The sequence below is a fragment of the Physcomitrium patens genome, chromosome 17, assembly GCF_059467195.1.
Source record: "Physcomitrium patens ecotype Gransden chromosome 17, ASM5946719v1, whole genome shotgun sequence".
NCBI classification, from domain to species: domain Eukaryota; kingdom Viridiplantae; phylum Streptophyta; class Bryopsida; order Funariales; family Funariaceae; genus Physcomitrium; species Physcomitrium patens.
This window is the reverse complement of record NC_143426.1, coordinates 15,474,891-15,492,989: the sequence shown is the minus strand read 5'-3', so window position 1 is coordinate 15,492,989 and position 18,099 is coordinate 15,474,891. Positions and strand designations below refer to the sequence as shown.

The 18,099-nt window shown below is 36.6% G+C and overlaps 1 protein-coding gene across 1 annotated transcript; it reads left to right on the top strand.

The window, feature by feature from the left end:
- Positions 1-14,245: 14,245 nt before the first annotated feature.
- LOC112294204 (uncharacterized) lies at positions 14,246-16,253 on the top strand. Its single transcript, XM_024544445.3, has one exon. It carries the CDS (start codon positions 14,966-14,968, stop codon positions 15,989-15,991), a length of 1,026 nt encoding a protein of 341 aa, XP_024400213.1. The 5' UTR covers positions 14,246-14,965; the 3' UTR covers positions 15,992-16,253.
- Positions 16,254-18,099: the final 1,846 nt, after the last annotated feature.

The following is an 18,099-nucleotide window of genomic DNA, read 5'->3' as shown; positions in this document are numbered from 1 at the left end:
AGCATAGGTGCATCTCCACCCGAATCAAAAGTGTGCCTTACCTCGCCAAAGACTATATCTATGGGACACTCGCCACCATGACAATACAAACGCCAGAACTAACGACTTTTGAGGAAGCCTTCTCACATCCAAGATGGAGGCTAGCAATGTAGGAAGAGCTTGAGTCCTTCCTCACTAACTAGACATGGACGCTAGTCCCACTCCCAGTGGGCAAGACAACCATTACAACTAAATGGATGTTTTGAAGCAAATTGACTGCAGATGGTACCTCCAAAAAATTCAAGGTGCAACTTGTCGCCAAGGGCTTCTAGCAATGACTCGACATTGATTTTGAAGAAACATTCTCGGCGACAATCAAGTGGATCACAATTTGAATCATTATTTCTATAGTCGCCACCAAAAAGTAGTACATCTAATATCTCGATGTAAAAACCGCATATCTCAACGGTTTTCTGCAGGAAGAAGTTTATATGCTTCAACCTGAAGGATTCAAGCAGCCACACAAGGAGACATTAGTGTTCAAACTCCGCAAAGAAATATACGGGCTCAAATAATTGGACAGGACATGGTACATGAATATAGATTGCTTCCTACAAAAATAAGGCCTAAATCGTAGTCAATCTGATCACAATTTGTAATTTTCTATCACAACCTCGAGCCTCTATACAATCCTGATATTATATGTGGACGACATCTTACTTACCGGCGATGATATTGTTGCCATATCTTTTCTCCAATGCTCCCTTGAACACCGCTACCAAATGTACAATCTTCGCTCCATGCAACTATACATGGAACTACAGCTTGCCTACCTCAAGCATGGCATTGCTTTACACTAAACACGTTACACTGAAGCCCTCCTCAACACGTTCTGCATGAGCAACTGTAATCAAAGCACCACTCTTATAGATGAAGGAATAAAGCTTCAGAACAACATGGATTCAGCACCTATCAATCAAGAGAACTGCCAATGTTTGTTCAAGTCTCATATTTTACACCAATACTTGCCCAAATCTAGCGTATTCAGTGAGTATCCTAAGTCGATTCAAGAGTGCTTTCCTCCGAAATCACACGGAAGCTGCTAAAAGAGTGTTGAGATATATTTGCAAAACAACAAGCCGTAGTATCTTCTTCCCAGCGAAGAATGATCTCACATGGTTGGCAACACAGATTCAGATTGGAGACGAGATCCTGATTGGTTTCTTGTTCAAACTAGGAATAGCACCCATAGCATGGCTCAGTAAATTGCAACCAATCGTCTTCTTATCAACCACAGAGGCCAAATATAAGGCACTAAGTGATGCAGCAAAGGAGGTGACTTGGATAGTAGCACTCCGCAACATTAAAACTTACAACGACAAGCCAACACAAATTCTTTGTAACAATACATGAGCAGTCAAATTAGCCAGGAATCCAATGATGCATGCTTGGACCAAACACATTGATTTACATCATTTTATACAAGAAAAGGCTACTGCATGAAAAATTGAAGTCATCCACTTTCTAAGCATGGAACAAAAGACTAATTTATTAACAAAGCCCACATCCTGCACAAAATTCAATATAATCTTGGAGCACATGGAAAAGCTCGATCTTACACAACAAAATACTATGTAAATCTAGAAAGACTACTAACTTCATCAAACAAGAATATCAAGAAAACCATCATATAATACATAAGAACCATCACTCAAGCCAATTTTCTCCCTCTATTCCTCCACTTCTACTAATGCACCAATATTCTCTACTAGTAGAGTCTCAAAGGCAGCAAGGTTTCTTTGATATTGCAAAAGAATATGATCCATCTTCAAATCCATTTTCTCCATATTTTGACAAAATCTAAAAGTATCGAGTTTGGTAAATTTGGCCCCAACCTAGTCAACAATCTCATTCACCTCCTTGAATTATTTTCTACTCACTCCTCTAAATCGATCTAATACAAATAGATTCTTATAACTTCTTATTCTTGACCAAATATACATACAAATAATTTTATCTAGTAATCCTAGAATTAGGCTATGAGAGAATCCACTATCAATTTTCAAAAACAATATTAGCTAATTTATGAATGCATACAAAAATTGATGAATAATAACAAGTATTACCAATAAACATAGAAAAAAAAATTCTTTGCAAGTAGTCTTTCTATCTCATAACACAAAGGCATCATTGTATAGACATGAAGAGCGTCTTCTTGATCACTCTAATCAACCTTGAAGTGGCTAACTTCTAACTAGTTTTTCTAACTTTCTAACTTCTAATCATTCTTAAAACAAGCTTCATCAGCAATGCATTTAGTACAAGTTCATGAAGTATCTTGTTGTTAAAATCATTTTATGTGTGTAAAAGATGTTTATTGATATTATGATTTGAGTCTAAAAAGGATATTCACTATTATGCTAATATTTTTCCTTTTAAATGCCTACTTAGAACAATATATGTGTGGTGATATTAGGGCAAAGAGAATCAAAGCCGTTTTCGAGAATCGGGATGGATGAATAAATGACTCCATTATCCAATTCACTTAGGAAAAGTATACATCCGTCAATAAAAACTTTCATCCATCCCTCGCGTAGAAGAATAGGCTATGGAGAGCGTGGGGAACAGAGCATTCGTAAATTAGTGAGTTGGGAATAATGTCTAGAGTCATGGTCCCCAATGCAGTGTGTTCACTGGCCCTATCTCTCTCCGCCACTCCGGACATGCCACGTATTAGTAAACTAACTCTCATTGTTCCATATTTAATAACCCATAATAGGCGGGTTGAGAACTAACTATAGTTAGAAAAACCATGAAGTAGTGGGTCAACACTCCTCATGATGGTGGGCTGAGTCACGCATGTTTCTACAAAAAGGGCGGGAACGGAGAGAAAGGACGAGCATGGTAGGGTTAGCGTGGCGATCACGCATTGGACTGTACCCGTATGGGCGGGGTGCGTGACGTGGATGGATGGATTCGCTCGCCCGGTTTCCTTTTAGCCCCAGCGTTGGGCGATCTCATTGGACGAGGGGGCCATCCTTTCCCTGGTCGTCTCTTCTAGAGCTCGTGGTTTCTAAATTATGTATCTAATAGTTTGGAGAGCTTCCGGCGTGGTGATTGGCCTAGAAGCTTGTGATTTGGTCCTCCCACCTTTTGGTAAAAAGGACACCACCACCACAAAAGGAATTCGGACCACTCCTCCAAGAGTTCCCAGCACTTGGCCAAACGAAGAAGTTAAAGAAAAAGAATAAGGATCTGAGAAAAAGTTAAAGTTAACAAGATGGGGGGGGGGGAGACAAGATAAGAGAAAATGGGATCGTGCTCCAAACGGGTTCCAATGTAGCACGATCTGGATTGACATGATTGGCCATCGTGGTATGCCAGCTAGGCGAATTCTCTCACCCAAGCCCCCAACTGATGCCACCTCACCACCACCACCTCTGCCAAGCTGGCACTCACTCACTCACTCACTCACACTCACTGTCTGTCTGTCTGGCTGTCTCTCTCTCTCTCTCTCTCTCTCTCTCTCTCTGCTTGTTCCTCCTCCTCTTGCTTGCCCTTCTTCCACACATCCAGCAATAACAATAATAACAACAGAAGCAATAGTAGGAGGGGTAGTGGTGAGAGAGTCCCCACTGCATAAGTGGGGTGGTGGTACTGCTACTGGTGTGGGTTACCAAGATCTATGAGACCCTGGTACTGCAGGGGAGGGGTGGGGGTGGGAGTGTACTATGGTGGCCCCATAGATACTTACTTATATTTGTACAAAGGAAAGGAATCACTCCCCCCCCCCCCCCACACTGCCAAGCCCAGGCCTCACCATGGAGAGTGTAGCACTCATAAAAAGCATCAATCCTTCCTTCCAGACATCCATCCATTTGGTATGTTCATTCATCCATTGCATGATGCCATCATGCTCTCTGATCATGCAGCCTTTTCCCAAGTTTAGGGTTTGCAGAATAGCTTGGTTCCCATTACACACACAAACACACCAATGTGAGTTTTACATGGATATATACATTATATGCTATATTATGGTAGTGGGTGTGAGGTGGTTGTTAAAAGGGGAGTTACATGTTTGGTGACATTGTTACTCTATGCTTGTTTTCTTTACCCATCACTTCAAGTGGATTAGAATGTACAATGGGGCATGAAATCACACATGTTGATACAACATTACATATAAACTCACATTGACATGTATGTATGTATGTATAAATATGGAATTAGCTCAATAAGACACATGTTTTTAAAAATGAGGTAATATGTAATGTGGCACAGAAAAGGAAGTAAAGCATAATCACATTGATAAAGACACACATTTGCAATGGAGATAAAGTGGTCAAACCTCAAGGAATAAAACTTGTTGGAAACATAAATTTCAAAGATTCCTATATTTTAAAAGAATAAAAATCAATAGATAAATCATGTTGTTAGGACAATGAGAGTTTCATATATATTTGGTGCATAATCTTACCAAATTTAGTAAATATCTTGTTGTTGTTTTTTTTTTCTTCCAACTTATTTTCCAAAACGTCAATTTGAAATATTACTGTAATACATATTTTATTAAGAATTTATGTCTGTGAATTAGACAGAGAACAAATTAAAACATGTTAATGCAAAAAAATAAATGTATATACATGCATACACACACAGGAATATCATCATTTTAGAATGTCACCAATAATTTAGAACATTTATTAAGATTAGTGTTTTTGGCAAAGAATAAATTCTGAAGCTTTGTAGTGGAAGAACCAAAAAAAAAAAACAAAACAAAACAAAACACACACACACACACACAATAAAAGAGAAGATAAACTATTCATAAAAACTGCCAGAGGATTTAAAAAAGATAAGGGTGGAAAGTATAAACATGCTTAATTTTAGATTCTATATTTGATAAAGGTATCCTAAAATATTTCAAGACTTCCAATGTGCTAGGATACTACCAAAGGACTTTGGAAGAATGTTGGAGATGCTATTGGAGTAAATCCATTTTAATGCAGAATCTTTGTAGATTGTTTTTTTTGAACATTCTAATATTTTATAACAATTGCTAATATTTTATTATAATTTTTTGAAGTCATCAAGCATCAGTCTGAGGTGACTTTTTAGCAAAGGGAGTCTTGGCTAATGTCTCTGAAGGTGTGTTCATGCAACCCAAAGAGGTCTGCAATGACCCTACTTAGAGAGTCCTTGAAGTGTTCTTGCATGTTTTATACAATGCATAGCAAATTTCAAACAAGAAAAACCAAAATAAAATCTTAAGGATAAATAACAATTCTCAGTAGTAATCTCAGAAAATTTGATTTTTTTTTATAGTTTTTTATGTGAATCAAAAAAATAAATTTTAATTTATATATATATATATATATATATATATATATATATAGTAAAAATAATAAGAATAAGTTTTGATGAAAAAAAAAAAAAACTATAATGACATGTGGTGGATGGCAAGCTGTAGTGGCAATAACAAAAACTAGGGTGGCACTAGCCACAACTATTTATTTATTTATTTATTTATTTATTTATTTATAAAAATTATAAAAGTATCAATCACATAACTTATTTTATCAATAATAAATATGGTAATGGTGAATTTATAAAATTTTAGATCAAAGTAAAATATGTTCATAGATATGAATACATTATTTGAAGATTAGAAAGAATTGAAATAAAATGTAAAATAAAGTCAAAATTCGCTACCTACAATGTGTGGTGTTGGAATAAGCAAAATAGAGAACAATTTTTGCTTGGTTCTGAAATTGTAAAAGTCGCTGCAAGAAGGCTAATAAAAAATAGATCATGGTTATGATTGTTGTTGTTATTATTATTATATTTCAAATGTTTTTTATTTTTAATTCCATTTTTATTTTTATTTTTATTTTGTGTGTTTAAGTGATTCTATCCTTCATCAACACATGAAATTTGGCATGAAAATCAACTTTAATTTTTAAAAAATATCTAATTTGTTACATTTAAGATGTTAGTCTTATTACTACAGTTTTAAAATCAAGTTAGAAAATAATTACAACAGTAGTTTTGAAAGAGAATAAAAATATCATTGCAAAACTTGTAGGTTTTTTCATTAACTTTAATTCATAGCTTGGAATGAACATGTGAATAGAAATCATGTTCAATTCAAAGTTTCAAACATTTAATATCTATGTTGTTTTTTTTTTAAAATTTACACATATAATTTTAAAAACTCCAAGAAAAATAAAACTTCTTGTCATTGAAGATATCAAATCTTGCATCTGAATTCTCTAAGAACAAACTCTGAGGTGCAGAAACTCAGAATGAAGCAGAGACAGTAGAGTCTTGTGAGGGTTGCAAAATGCTTGGAATTAGGGCTCTTTGAAGACATCCCCATTGTGTGCACTTGCAGTGAGCTGCCAGACATACATTGTGCACACTCTACTTTTTCTGTAGTACAAAGCCTTGAATATTTTTCAAGTAAAATAACTTGTTGATCCATATTTCAATATCTGTAATACTTGTAGAAAAATGTAGTTATTTTACATTCATCTTCTCTTTATCTGATCAATCTTGGTCAACCATTTGGCTTTGGTCAATGGATATTTCAATAGATGTTACTTGACATCCCTATCATTCATTCATATATATATATATATATATATATATATACACACACACACATTTATACACACATATGAACACTAAAATAATTGGCTTTGTTACATGTTCATAGGCCAACAAAAACATTGGATGCACCCACTTTTAATTGACGCTTTATTGTATTAACACAAAACAATCCCATCCCACCTGCAGTTCTCCAATGCTTGGCTAAGTGAAGGAGCAAACCAATCCCTTATCCATGACAAGAGAGCCCATAAATTAAATTTGTGGTACAAACTTCCATATCTCAAGTTTATTGGTGTCACTGTGGAAACACACACACTCACACACACACATGAATGACTTTGTAGGGCCAGTGACATGATTTGAACCTGCCTTGGTTGCAGCTTCCCCTGCCCCAAAACTGAATGCAAAAGAAAAGAAAAACAATAACAATAACAATAATCATAATCATAAGAATCATGCACAGTGGAGGGTCAGTTTCTTGTGTATGGGGACCCAATTGAATGGGAAAAAGGGGATCAGATCATAAGGGACTAGGATGTGCCAACAAACAAAACCTCTCCACATCACCAGGTGGTCCAAAAAGCTACATATCATGCTATATTCGGATCATTAAAAAAAAACAAACAAACAAACAAACAAACAAAGACCACCACCACCACCGACATTCACAAGGCCCTTCTGTGGAGGATGCCAAGTGTAATATTGCTATTAACCATCCCAACAAAAACATATCACAGATATCTCAATTTAGGGCTCTTATTATATATATATATATATATATATATATTTGTATACAAAACTGTGCTGCTACAGTGAGGCTGGAAACTGGATTCCACAAGTCTAACTCTAGAGAGACAAAAAGAGAGAGAGAGGGAGAGGGGGGGTATATTATTTCCCAGTTTGGAAGGTACATTGGGCCAGTGTCCACCCAATTGGGCACCAGTAACATGCCCCAGTAGGGAGTGAGTGGGGTTCTGAAGATTCTATCCCCCCCTCCCTCCCCACTAATTTATTTTCCAGACCCTTGTGCTCAAATACTTCCCAACTTTAGTTTTCTGCCCAGTGGGCAGACGGGCAGGGGTGTGTGGGCAGGCAGGCAGACACACATGCAATCAGGCATGTGGATCAACCTATGCTGAAATTCTGGGTTGAACTTCTTATTTGTGTGTGTATATATATAGTCTACTACCAGACAGTGTGCAGAAATAGTAATTTCTAACTGCACTGAGTTCAACTGCAGCAAATGCTGTGTGATATTTACACCATGCCTGGGATCCTCTGATTGATTCCTAACACCCCTCCCCATAAATAAATTTCTCTGTTTCCTTTTATTGAAAAGCCTTTTGCCCCCCAGCCCCTGGGTACTTTGCCATGTGATCAGAAGTTGGAACAGTTGCTCACTTTCTCAGATATTTCAGACACAGTCAAAACCCTTTATTAAGAGTATCTATCTATCTATCTATGTATTTACAAGGTCCCCACCCTAGAGTTCCCTCTCCACATCTTTGTCTTGGTCCATAGTAGTTGATGCCTGCATATTTTTATCTGGATGTAGAATCCTGTAACTTGAAAAAAAGAATATGGCAAGGTAGTTGGTGGACTTACCACCTCCACCCTAATCTTACATAGATGGACACACACACATACATTCACCACTACTTTTATGTAGAAACATGCAAATTTAAGATTAGGTTGGAGAGGACAGGCAATTTTTGTTTCATCTGTCTGTAATAATAAAATAAAATAAAATAACACAGAATTCAACATAAAGAGATGTATGAGTGTTTTGAGTTGTTGTAGAGTTCCAACTTTGGGTCACAAAGTGACATGAAAAAACATAGTGAATTTTAATAGCTATCACACCATGGGATTGACTATTGCTCAATTATCTTCAGAGCCGTGAGAAATTCAACTACTATCATTGGATCATGCTTTAGAGATATATTTTTTCTATTAGTGTGTGTATATATATATATATATATATATAATTATTTTTAGGTACAATTTGGACTTTTAGCATCTAATGCATCCAATTTTTCTTAGGAAATAATAATTTATAGGTTAAATTATTATTATTATTATTTTTTTGAAAAACATGACTTGTTAGCGAAACAAATGTGAAGGAGTTTTTATAGTTAAAAGAGAAGGTAAAAGACCTTGAATTTTAAAACCTTTGACTAGGTAAGAATAAAGAAATTGTAAAATTTTAATTATTAAAAAGATTTAAAAATTTTGGTCTCTCACTTTTTTTCATAAATATATAAATTATTTTTGTTTTCTAAAAGACAAGAGTTGGTAATAAGATATAACCATATTAAAATAGAATAAGATAATTGTTGGCTACATGAAGACATCAAAGAAATACAAACCATGAGATAAACAACATTCAAAAAAAATTTGAAACTACAACATCTATGTGATGGAGATGTAAGCTTGGCTGATTGAAATGCTATGCAATTACAATGAAGCTCAAGCAAGTTCCTTTGTACATATGCAAAGAGTTTAGGTGAGTTAGGACAAATACACACTCTGCAATCTAAGCAAATGCTTGAGTCCAATCTCAAGTAGAATAACAATAATTTTGTAAATTGCCTCACATATCGTGTTTAATTACAAAGGGGCTATATACTTAGGATGGGATAATTTTAGAATTTTTTCATTGAAGCAAATAGATAACTTTGCCTCAACAAGAAATTTCACTTAAAAAAATGTTTATTTGCTACACTCTTTAAATACAAGTCCAATAAATCTTTAATGGCATAACTTATCTCATACGCAAATGCATTGAAGTCACAATTAGCACATGCCATAATGTCACCTTTGGCATCTAAAAAAAAAGGTGATAAGTGTGATTAGAAATGAGCATATAGAGCCATAATTGGGAGCAACCATGATGCAAATGGAAAAAAAACATACAGACATCTACTTAATGTGTGCTTCTTTTGGTGATCTTCTATCTAATGAATTGTCTTCTAGCAACAAGGATTTTTCTACTAAATAATAGGACTTTGCAAGTCACACTTGATAAGACTAAGATGAAATGTGAAATAGAATATTATCAAATAATGAAACCAATTTAAGAATGGATTGAATATCTATACAAGGAGACTTGTAAAGAGTTAAAACTAAGACAAGATTTAGTTTACATATTTTTTTAAAGGATTAGCAAAGCAAAATCAACTGCTCATAAGTTTTTAATAGGCTTTCTTTATATTTCTAAGTATGGCACGTGCATATTGCAACTACAAATCCTAGGATTTAACTTGGCTAAATCTATGAGCATGAAAATGCCGATCTGAGTAATCCTAAAATTGTCAAGGATATGAATCTCAAAGAAAGGGAATCTTCAATACACTCTTCTATCACTGAAGAGAACTAGAAAGTCTTTCAAAAGGTGATGTAATATTAACTAGAATAGCTATTGCCAAAAACAAGAAGATTAGAAAGACTTGAAACAAGACTAAGACTAGAAAGGCATTGACAAGAGTGAAGAAGGCTTCACTCTTGCCTCCATATATACTATCTAACTAAGAGCCACATAGCGATGTCCTATAGGACCTCCAACATGTGTTGACTTTGTTAGCCACATGTCTTATCTTGCAAGGCAATTTATCTATGTATGCGCCATGTAGTTGGCTTGTTCCACAAGCTACTACACGGAAGTAACTTATTCTACAAGCTACCAATACATGGTTAGCTTTTTGGCCAAGTTTCTAATCTATGAACATATCTAAAGTCAAAACCGCATCTATAAAGCTTCTAAGAAGCTTCTCTAGAAGACTTTATGAAATTATTCTATTTTACTTACTTCTACCTAATCATATAAGTAACTATTGAAGTAAATATATATGTCTGTAACAAAAATGCATACTCAATAAGTTTTTGAGTAGTGCATTTGAGCTAATACAAAGCTAAGGACCAACACTTAGAAAGCATATAGTCAATACTACAAATATTGATCAAAAGTTATGTATTGCATTGAAAACTAGGATTCCTTTTGACTCCATAGTAAGCACCATTAATCCAATTACTATTGATATGACCCTTATCAAAGTCAATTATAATAATCCACCAATAAGATGCAAGTATTACCTCTCTATAACGCATTTAGTTAAAGAATGTGAGGCTCCAGTAGAAGTAATACTTGTGGAATGGGCAATATGAAGTAATACTTGTGAAACATTCCAAGGAAGGTGCAATCTTCCATCTACCACCTATATGTAAATTTCTTCAAACATAGTTATGAGTAGGACAATGGATCACATCTATAAATTATAAAAGATGATACATATAAGAAAGAGGACAAGAGACTCTAACTTTAGTGCACATCAATTCTTTTACCAACTTTGGTAAAAATTGAGCTCTTCACACATGTTGACATATTGAAAATACTTGAAAAAAGTGGAGATGATGGGTAGATTCTTCAAAGTTGTATCCATTAGAAACATATGTGAGATCATATTTTCTGCAAGTTTTTTGAAGTTCATTGAAAGAAACCTAATGCATCTAATATTATTGAGTTAAAAGATATGCTTGGATAGATTTATTCCAACTGAGTTGTAATAGAGTATATTTGTAACTTGTACTATAGCTATTTGTATAATGCATGAGAGTTGACAATAGTATCCAAGGGGACAAGTAATCAAGTAGTGTCATATAATAATATGGCCATTAGACAAAAAAAATATATTATAAAAGAGTCTAATTAAAAAGATATAATTAAAAAATATAGATAAAAGATAGAGAGATAATAAAATCTTATAGTATCAAAATTATTTTTTATAAAAATGGATTCTACTTACTTTATATGGCCATAAATAAACCAAAAAAAGATAGATCAGAAAAATAAAGCATATAAATATATACAGGAAGTAATTAGGAGTTGATTTTAGTAAAAATTATTTTAAGAAAAGAAAAATTAATACTTGGAGAAGATTGGTTGCCAATCAGGATTGAAATCAAATCCTAAGATACAAAATCAAGCATCTACTCTATTTTCAAGGTTCTTTTTTTAAATTGAAGAACAAGATTTGAGAACAAATGAGATTAAGTATTAATTTTGAAGGAATTGAATTTGTAATGACATTATAAGAGCTTTGCAAAGTTAGAGTTATTTTAGGTGATTTTGATTTTTGTGAAATAAAATAGGATTGATATTTTAAAAACAATTGTGAGTTTTGTAATACATCTATAGGTGAAAATATATAAGTTTGTGTTTATAGGTGTGCTAAATATGTGATACAGATTTTAGCTTAATCAAATAGTTAGGTTAAAGGTTATTGAAGTTTAAATTGGTTGACATCTCAAAAATTGGAATTTGAGGGTCAATGAGTTTTTCTAAGATCTTTGGCAATCTTCTAGTTGGATTGAAATGAAAATTATTTATGTAAATAATATAATTTATTTACAAAAAATTTGTGAATTTTGAAAGTAATTCATCAGTATAAGAAGGAGATATTGGTACTGAGAGCTAAGCATCAAGATTGAAAAAAGATGCCATTCAATATCCAAATGGATTATCTTATATTACTCTCAATTGGTAAATGCAATTGATCTCATTTTTCTTGTGCTTGTTTCTAACTAAGTTGTTGAAAAGTGTGCAAATTTTGAATTCATATCAAGAGTTTGATTATTAGTTGTTGAAGTTTTAATCTATTATAGGATTTGGTCTAAGATTTGTTTAGAGCTTGGTTAAAATTTATTAAGATTTCATTAGAATTTGATCTAGGATTTGATTAGGATTGATTTAGGGCTTCATTAAGGCTTGATAAGGATTAGTTTAGGACATTATTAGAAATTAATTAAGATTTTAATAGGATTTTATTAAGATTTGGTCTATAGTTTGGTTAGAATTTGGTTAGGATTGGTTTAGGATTTCATAAGGATTTATTAAAGATTATGTTAAAGTTTGGTTAGAGTTCAATTAATATTTCAATTTTAAATATTTCTTAATGATTTCTTTGATATTTATTTAGGATTTTTTTATTATATATATATATATATATATATATATATATTTCTTTAAGATTAATTTATGATTGCTTTGTGTTTCTTTGTAATTTCTTTAAGAATCTTTTGGAGTTTAATTAAAGATTAATTAGCCAAGTGCCCGGTGTATTCTCCAACAAACTTCATGAAATACAATAGTGGTATAAGCTATCACAAACCAATTGATGACAAAAAAAAATAAGGTTAAACTATCATATTCCATTATCCTAGAAGAATTCACTACTGCACTATGTGACATAGCAACTAGAAAGTCACTAACATATAATAGTATTGCTTTAGAATTTTACACAATTTTTTGGAGATTAACTGGACCAGATTATCTCAAAATGGTATAACAAAGCATTAATACATGACATTTACCACAAGAAATTACAACTAGAATAATAGCTCTATGGCGTAAAGGTAGTATAACAAGAAACACTTACAAATTGGAAACCAATTACTTTGCTCAACATGGGATACAAAATCTATGCCAAAGCTTTATAATTGAAACTGCAGCCTATTCTTATGAGCATCCTGGCTGGACTTGGCTGGGTACTCACATGTATTATACCTCAACTGCAATAGAAGTTATTCTATTTGTATAAAAATTACTGAAAATACTAAAGATAACATAAGTCTTACTTATATATAAATAGTATGTTAAAAATATAATTATTATTTTTATTTATATAGAATTTCTAATTTTAACTTGCAACTTTCGTTCTAAAATTAACTTATATCTTATATATAAACTTAGACAAGTGTTTGTTTAAACTTTAGATTCTGGGAAGACCAAAAAGTCTGTGTCTAAAACATGAACAATTCATGTCTTGATATATATATATATATATATATTAATGTGATTTACAAGTTATAGTTTATACTAATTTACAACATCAATGTAAAATTATATCAATCCAATGATCAAATTCATCAACATAAAAACGAATTTAGAATAACTTGAATACTTTGATTGAAGTGTACAGTATTTTATTGGAGATTTCACTGTTTCTAACTGTATAATATATCAAATTATTTTTGTGTCTGTAACAGGACACCCAGGATGATGTTGTACATGAATTTATGTAAGAAATTTATACAGTTAGGTTCAAAACAAAACTTTTCAGTTTAAAAGTAGAAGTTTCAAGTAAACCCCAAAATAAAGTTTGTTGTTTTTCCACTTACAGATAACAACATTCACAAACCACCGAAACACATCAATAACACAAAACAGTCAATGTGCACACACACACACACACATATATATATATATATATATGAAATAAGTATATAAGGTGACACATAAGGTGAGAAGGGAGCGCTGAAAGGGAACGAGGGGACGGGAGGGGAACGAGGAAGATAAGGCGGCCGACTGCTTCCAATAATGCACCAGGTCTGGCATGGGCCATTCTGTACACGCCTATAATCGTACACGACCCGAACCTACGCCAGTCGGGGCGGAATCAGCGTCGGGGGAACCGAGAGGGGGCCAATCCCCAACCCATAGGGACGACATCGGGCCACGTCTCTCGCTGCCTAACTGCCCGAATACCTGCCCACTCTGCCCGGAATCCTAGTGCGGGCTGCCAGAGGGGCCGCGCTCCCGGTGGGGGTGATTCCGCGGCCGGGTTCTCTTTCCCTCTCTCTTTCACACAGAGACCGTGGAGCTGCTTCGGAGGCGACACACATGGACATGCACCCCACTTCCACTCCCCGTTAGTTACAGCTTCAGTGCGTGTCCCCGTCTGGATGGGTTTTTTTCGCTCTTCCTGTTTTTATTTATTTATTTATTTATTTTGGTAGTTTCATAATTTTGCAATATTCTGTAATTGTGGTTTTTATTTCACAACCACCGATCCATTCAGAAACCTTCCTCACGTGCTTCCAGTCACAGGTTGCATCCAATCGCATCGTGTCTCTCACTGCAGCGGATAATTGGTTTCCGCTCTCAATTTTGCATGTATTTGGCTAGTTAGCCGGTGTGTGTTTCCCAGCGTTGTTCGTTTTCGTAGGCGTGTTGTAGAGGCGGAGAAATTAGCAAGACAAGTTGTCTAGTGAGGAGTGTTAGATTGATCCAGGCATCTTGTGCTCGCCGTGTGCTTCTGCTGGTGCTGTTGGCGTAGCATTCCCGTTTCCGGGTTGGTGAGAATTGAGTGAGAGCGAGTTATATATATATATATGGGAGAGAGAGAGAGCGAGAGGCGAGGGTCGTAATCGGGGTGGTGATACAAACAGTGGGTATTCTTTGGAGTTTCCGACTGGGTCGATGGGAGCTGAATTTTGGAAGGGTTGAAGAGGAGGAGCCAGTACTGGTGTGAAATTTTAGCGTGGTAGTGCAGCGAACAAGGAAGGCGAAGGTCGTCGTGGGAAGCGTAAAGACACCATGCAATTGCCTGGGCATCAAAACGATAGCGCCGCTTTGATTGGGAGCAAGCCTCAATGCTCCCCGAACGCCGCTCTCAGTGGGGGCAGCGACGCGCCCGCAAGCCCATCCTCCCCTGGGTCCCCAACCAAGATCGCAAACGCGACGCGCGAGAAGCCAGCGAAGGTGATTCCATGCCCGCGCTGCGAGTCCATGAACACGAAGTTTTGCTACTACAATAATTACAGCGTGACGCAGCCGCGCCACTTCTGCAGGCAGTGCCAACGATACTGGACCGCAGGAGGGACGCTCCGCAATGTGCCCGTTGGAGGAGGCTCCAGGAAAAAGAGCCGCCACCCGCGTGGAGGCGCCGCGGAGCCTTACTTGCAGCGAGCAGGATCATATGGGGTTGCAAGCGCCGGGGAGCACAGTATTATGCAGAATGTGGGGTTCCAGCAGATGTTAACGCAGGATATGGTTGGGTTGAACTTCGCTCAGCTGCCAGGATTTGTGCCGCCGAATACCCATCATTATGTTCCTTGCTCCATGGATCACAGCGACGGTGTATACGCACCTATGACGAACAAGCCTCCTGGGCAAGAAGATCTGTCCAATCTTAATGTGTTGTATGGAACCGCGCCCATGGGAGGATACTATCCAGCCCCTGAGATGGGTGGTGAGAATTCGGGTAACGCTGTGAAACCGGAGTTCTGGGCGACTAGTATGGCTGCACCGCGGGTTGTGGTGCCGGGGAGCAATCCCAGCAGGGATGGACGACTGGATTCGTCCATGCTGTTGAATTTGGGTCTGAATAATCGATCTCCTACGCAAGGAGGAGGGAACGGGAAGCCCATGTGGGATCACCAAGACTTGAAGCCCGCCCTCCCGCAGCAGAAAAATGGATCCCCACCGCACGGCTCTAGCACGATAGAGGAAGAGGGGAGTACTCCCACGAACGGGTACTCGAATAACAGATACGAGGAGGGCGACACTGTCTCATCGATGTGGCACGACATGCAACACGACCTGGACAACATATTTCAGTAAAGACGAGACCATGTTTCGGAGTTTGTCAGGGTTCCTTTGTTTGTTGGTCGCGAGAGCTGAGAGTTAGAGGCCTCGTGGCGATTTATTCTTTGGAGGGAGCGATATACCTGTAAATTGCACTTTCTCTGTACATCCCCCCCCCCCTTCCTTTTCCTTAAAAATCTTTTATCTAGGTTTTGAAATCTTCTTGTGACTACCTTGCAAGATGTGATCTATCGAATGTTCAAACACGGATTTGTGAATAGAGAACTGAGTTAGAGAACTGCGCCTTGAAGTCCTTCGAGTTAGCGGCATTGACTACTGATGCGATGTTCTCTCTCTTTCTCTCTCTCTCGCGCTTGTGATCGAATTGTGCATGTATTTTGTACGGATCTTGTGTAACCTTATCAGGTGTTTGTTTGCTTTCTTATCATGTTCGCATTATTTGTGGAGCTTAAATCTCAGTGCTGCCCATTTATTACTAACCTGCGCACTTAGTTATGGTTTTATATATTCCTTGTGTTTTTTGTTTTAATATTTTTGTATCTGACTTAACTTCTTCGCGATGCGTTACACACACAGCTTTGGATTGCTTTAAGTGATGACTTCACTCTGCATTTTATGCTCTGTTCGAATCTCGCTACAAAATGTAGTGTAGCTAAATTTATGGGTAAACTTGTATAGTTAGAAGGCTGGAGGTGAACAAGTGCACGTTCGTCTTAAGCGAAGTTGGAGTTCGTATTTCATATTAGTAGTTTAATTTGAGCCCCATGGGACTGGAGGAGTTCTGGACTCTCGATGAGCTTGTCGCGGATTTACTAGTGCAGTTCGTGTAAACTGTATCATCATTGGTCAAGGTTTTTGAGTACTAAGATGGTCAGACTGGGGTATTAAAAGCTCAGCAGACGACGTTTCCTCCGTTTGAAACTGTTTTCATAGCCATCCGACACGTTTCCGACAACCAGTATTGTAGGAATTTCACCAACACTTTTCTACCTACTTTCAGTGGGGCAAGTTTTAACCTTTTATGTGCCAAGCGTGCGATGGAATTCACTTTTCCAAGATCATAATCTGCGTCGGTAAGTGCCTGCGTGCACTGCACAATAACATGCTGACACCCAATTGATCCGGGAGGACAAACAACCTTCAATCTACCCACAAGCATTTGCTCAACAGGCCCCAAAGCTTTGTGGTATCTAATTTACTTTGAGATGAAGAGCAAAGCTAGAGGGTACCTAATAGGCACTGCACGAGGGGTTGCAGCTCTCCTTGTCGAAGTAGGTACTTAAAGGTACGTTACGATTGAGGTGGACCTAACGCATAGTTGACTGGTGACTCAACCACCATGACATACTTTCGGCTAATCGGCACGATGAGAAATCGGTAGCGTTGAGAGCTTGTGTGGTAGTGCAGAAAATTGGCTGGAGCATATTTGGAAGAATAATGAAGAGGTGAATTTCCTATATTAACCTCTGAATTGGTCTTGTGTATTTACCGCCAATTACCACCTCAAAAGTGATCTGGCTAATTTTTGTTAGTAAATATGAGATCATCTGGTTTTGAAAAATTGTCATTAGAAAGAAATGGTAAAATTTAGCTTCAGTTGTAAATGTAACTCCCAATGTAGTGCCAATTGGTACATGAATTGCCAGTTTTTACCGTATTGAGTAGTGAATGTGTGTGTGTGTGTCTGAAACACGAAATTAAAGGAATCATCACTGGTAACTTTTCTCTCTCGTGCACTTGCCACCCATATCTGAAGCATAACTGAACTACTTCGCTTCATTATGTTAGCATTGGTACTTATCTGCTGACAACACATTCACTCGGTCAGCTCCATCAGAGTAACTCCAGTTGTCCGATTCGCTGCACCAGCCATTGTCCTGCATCCTTACACGAAATAATACGCTAGACAGTTGGCTTCAAAGACTCCAATTGGCTGAACGTTAAGAGAGAGTAATAATCGGTGGCAGCAGGCACTGGACGCAGCAAGGACATTCAATCCGCCAAGACCAGCCAACTTCATCATCAGAAAACTCCCATTAGTCCATGGAAAACACTTCAAATAGCGCTCTGATGTTGGGCTGACTGAGTACACAAAATGTTCAGGAACCACGGTTCAAGGTTCT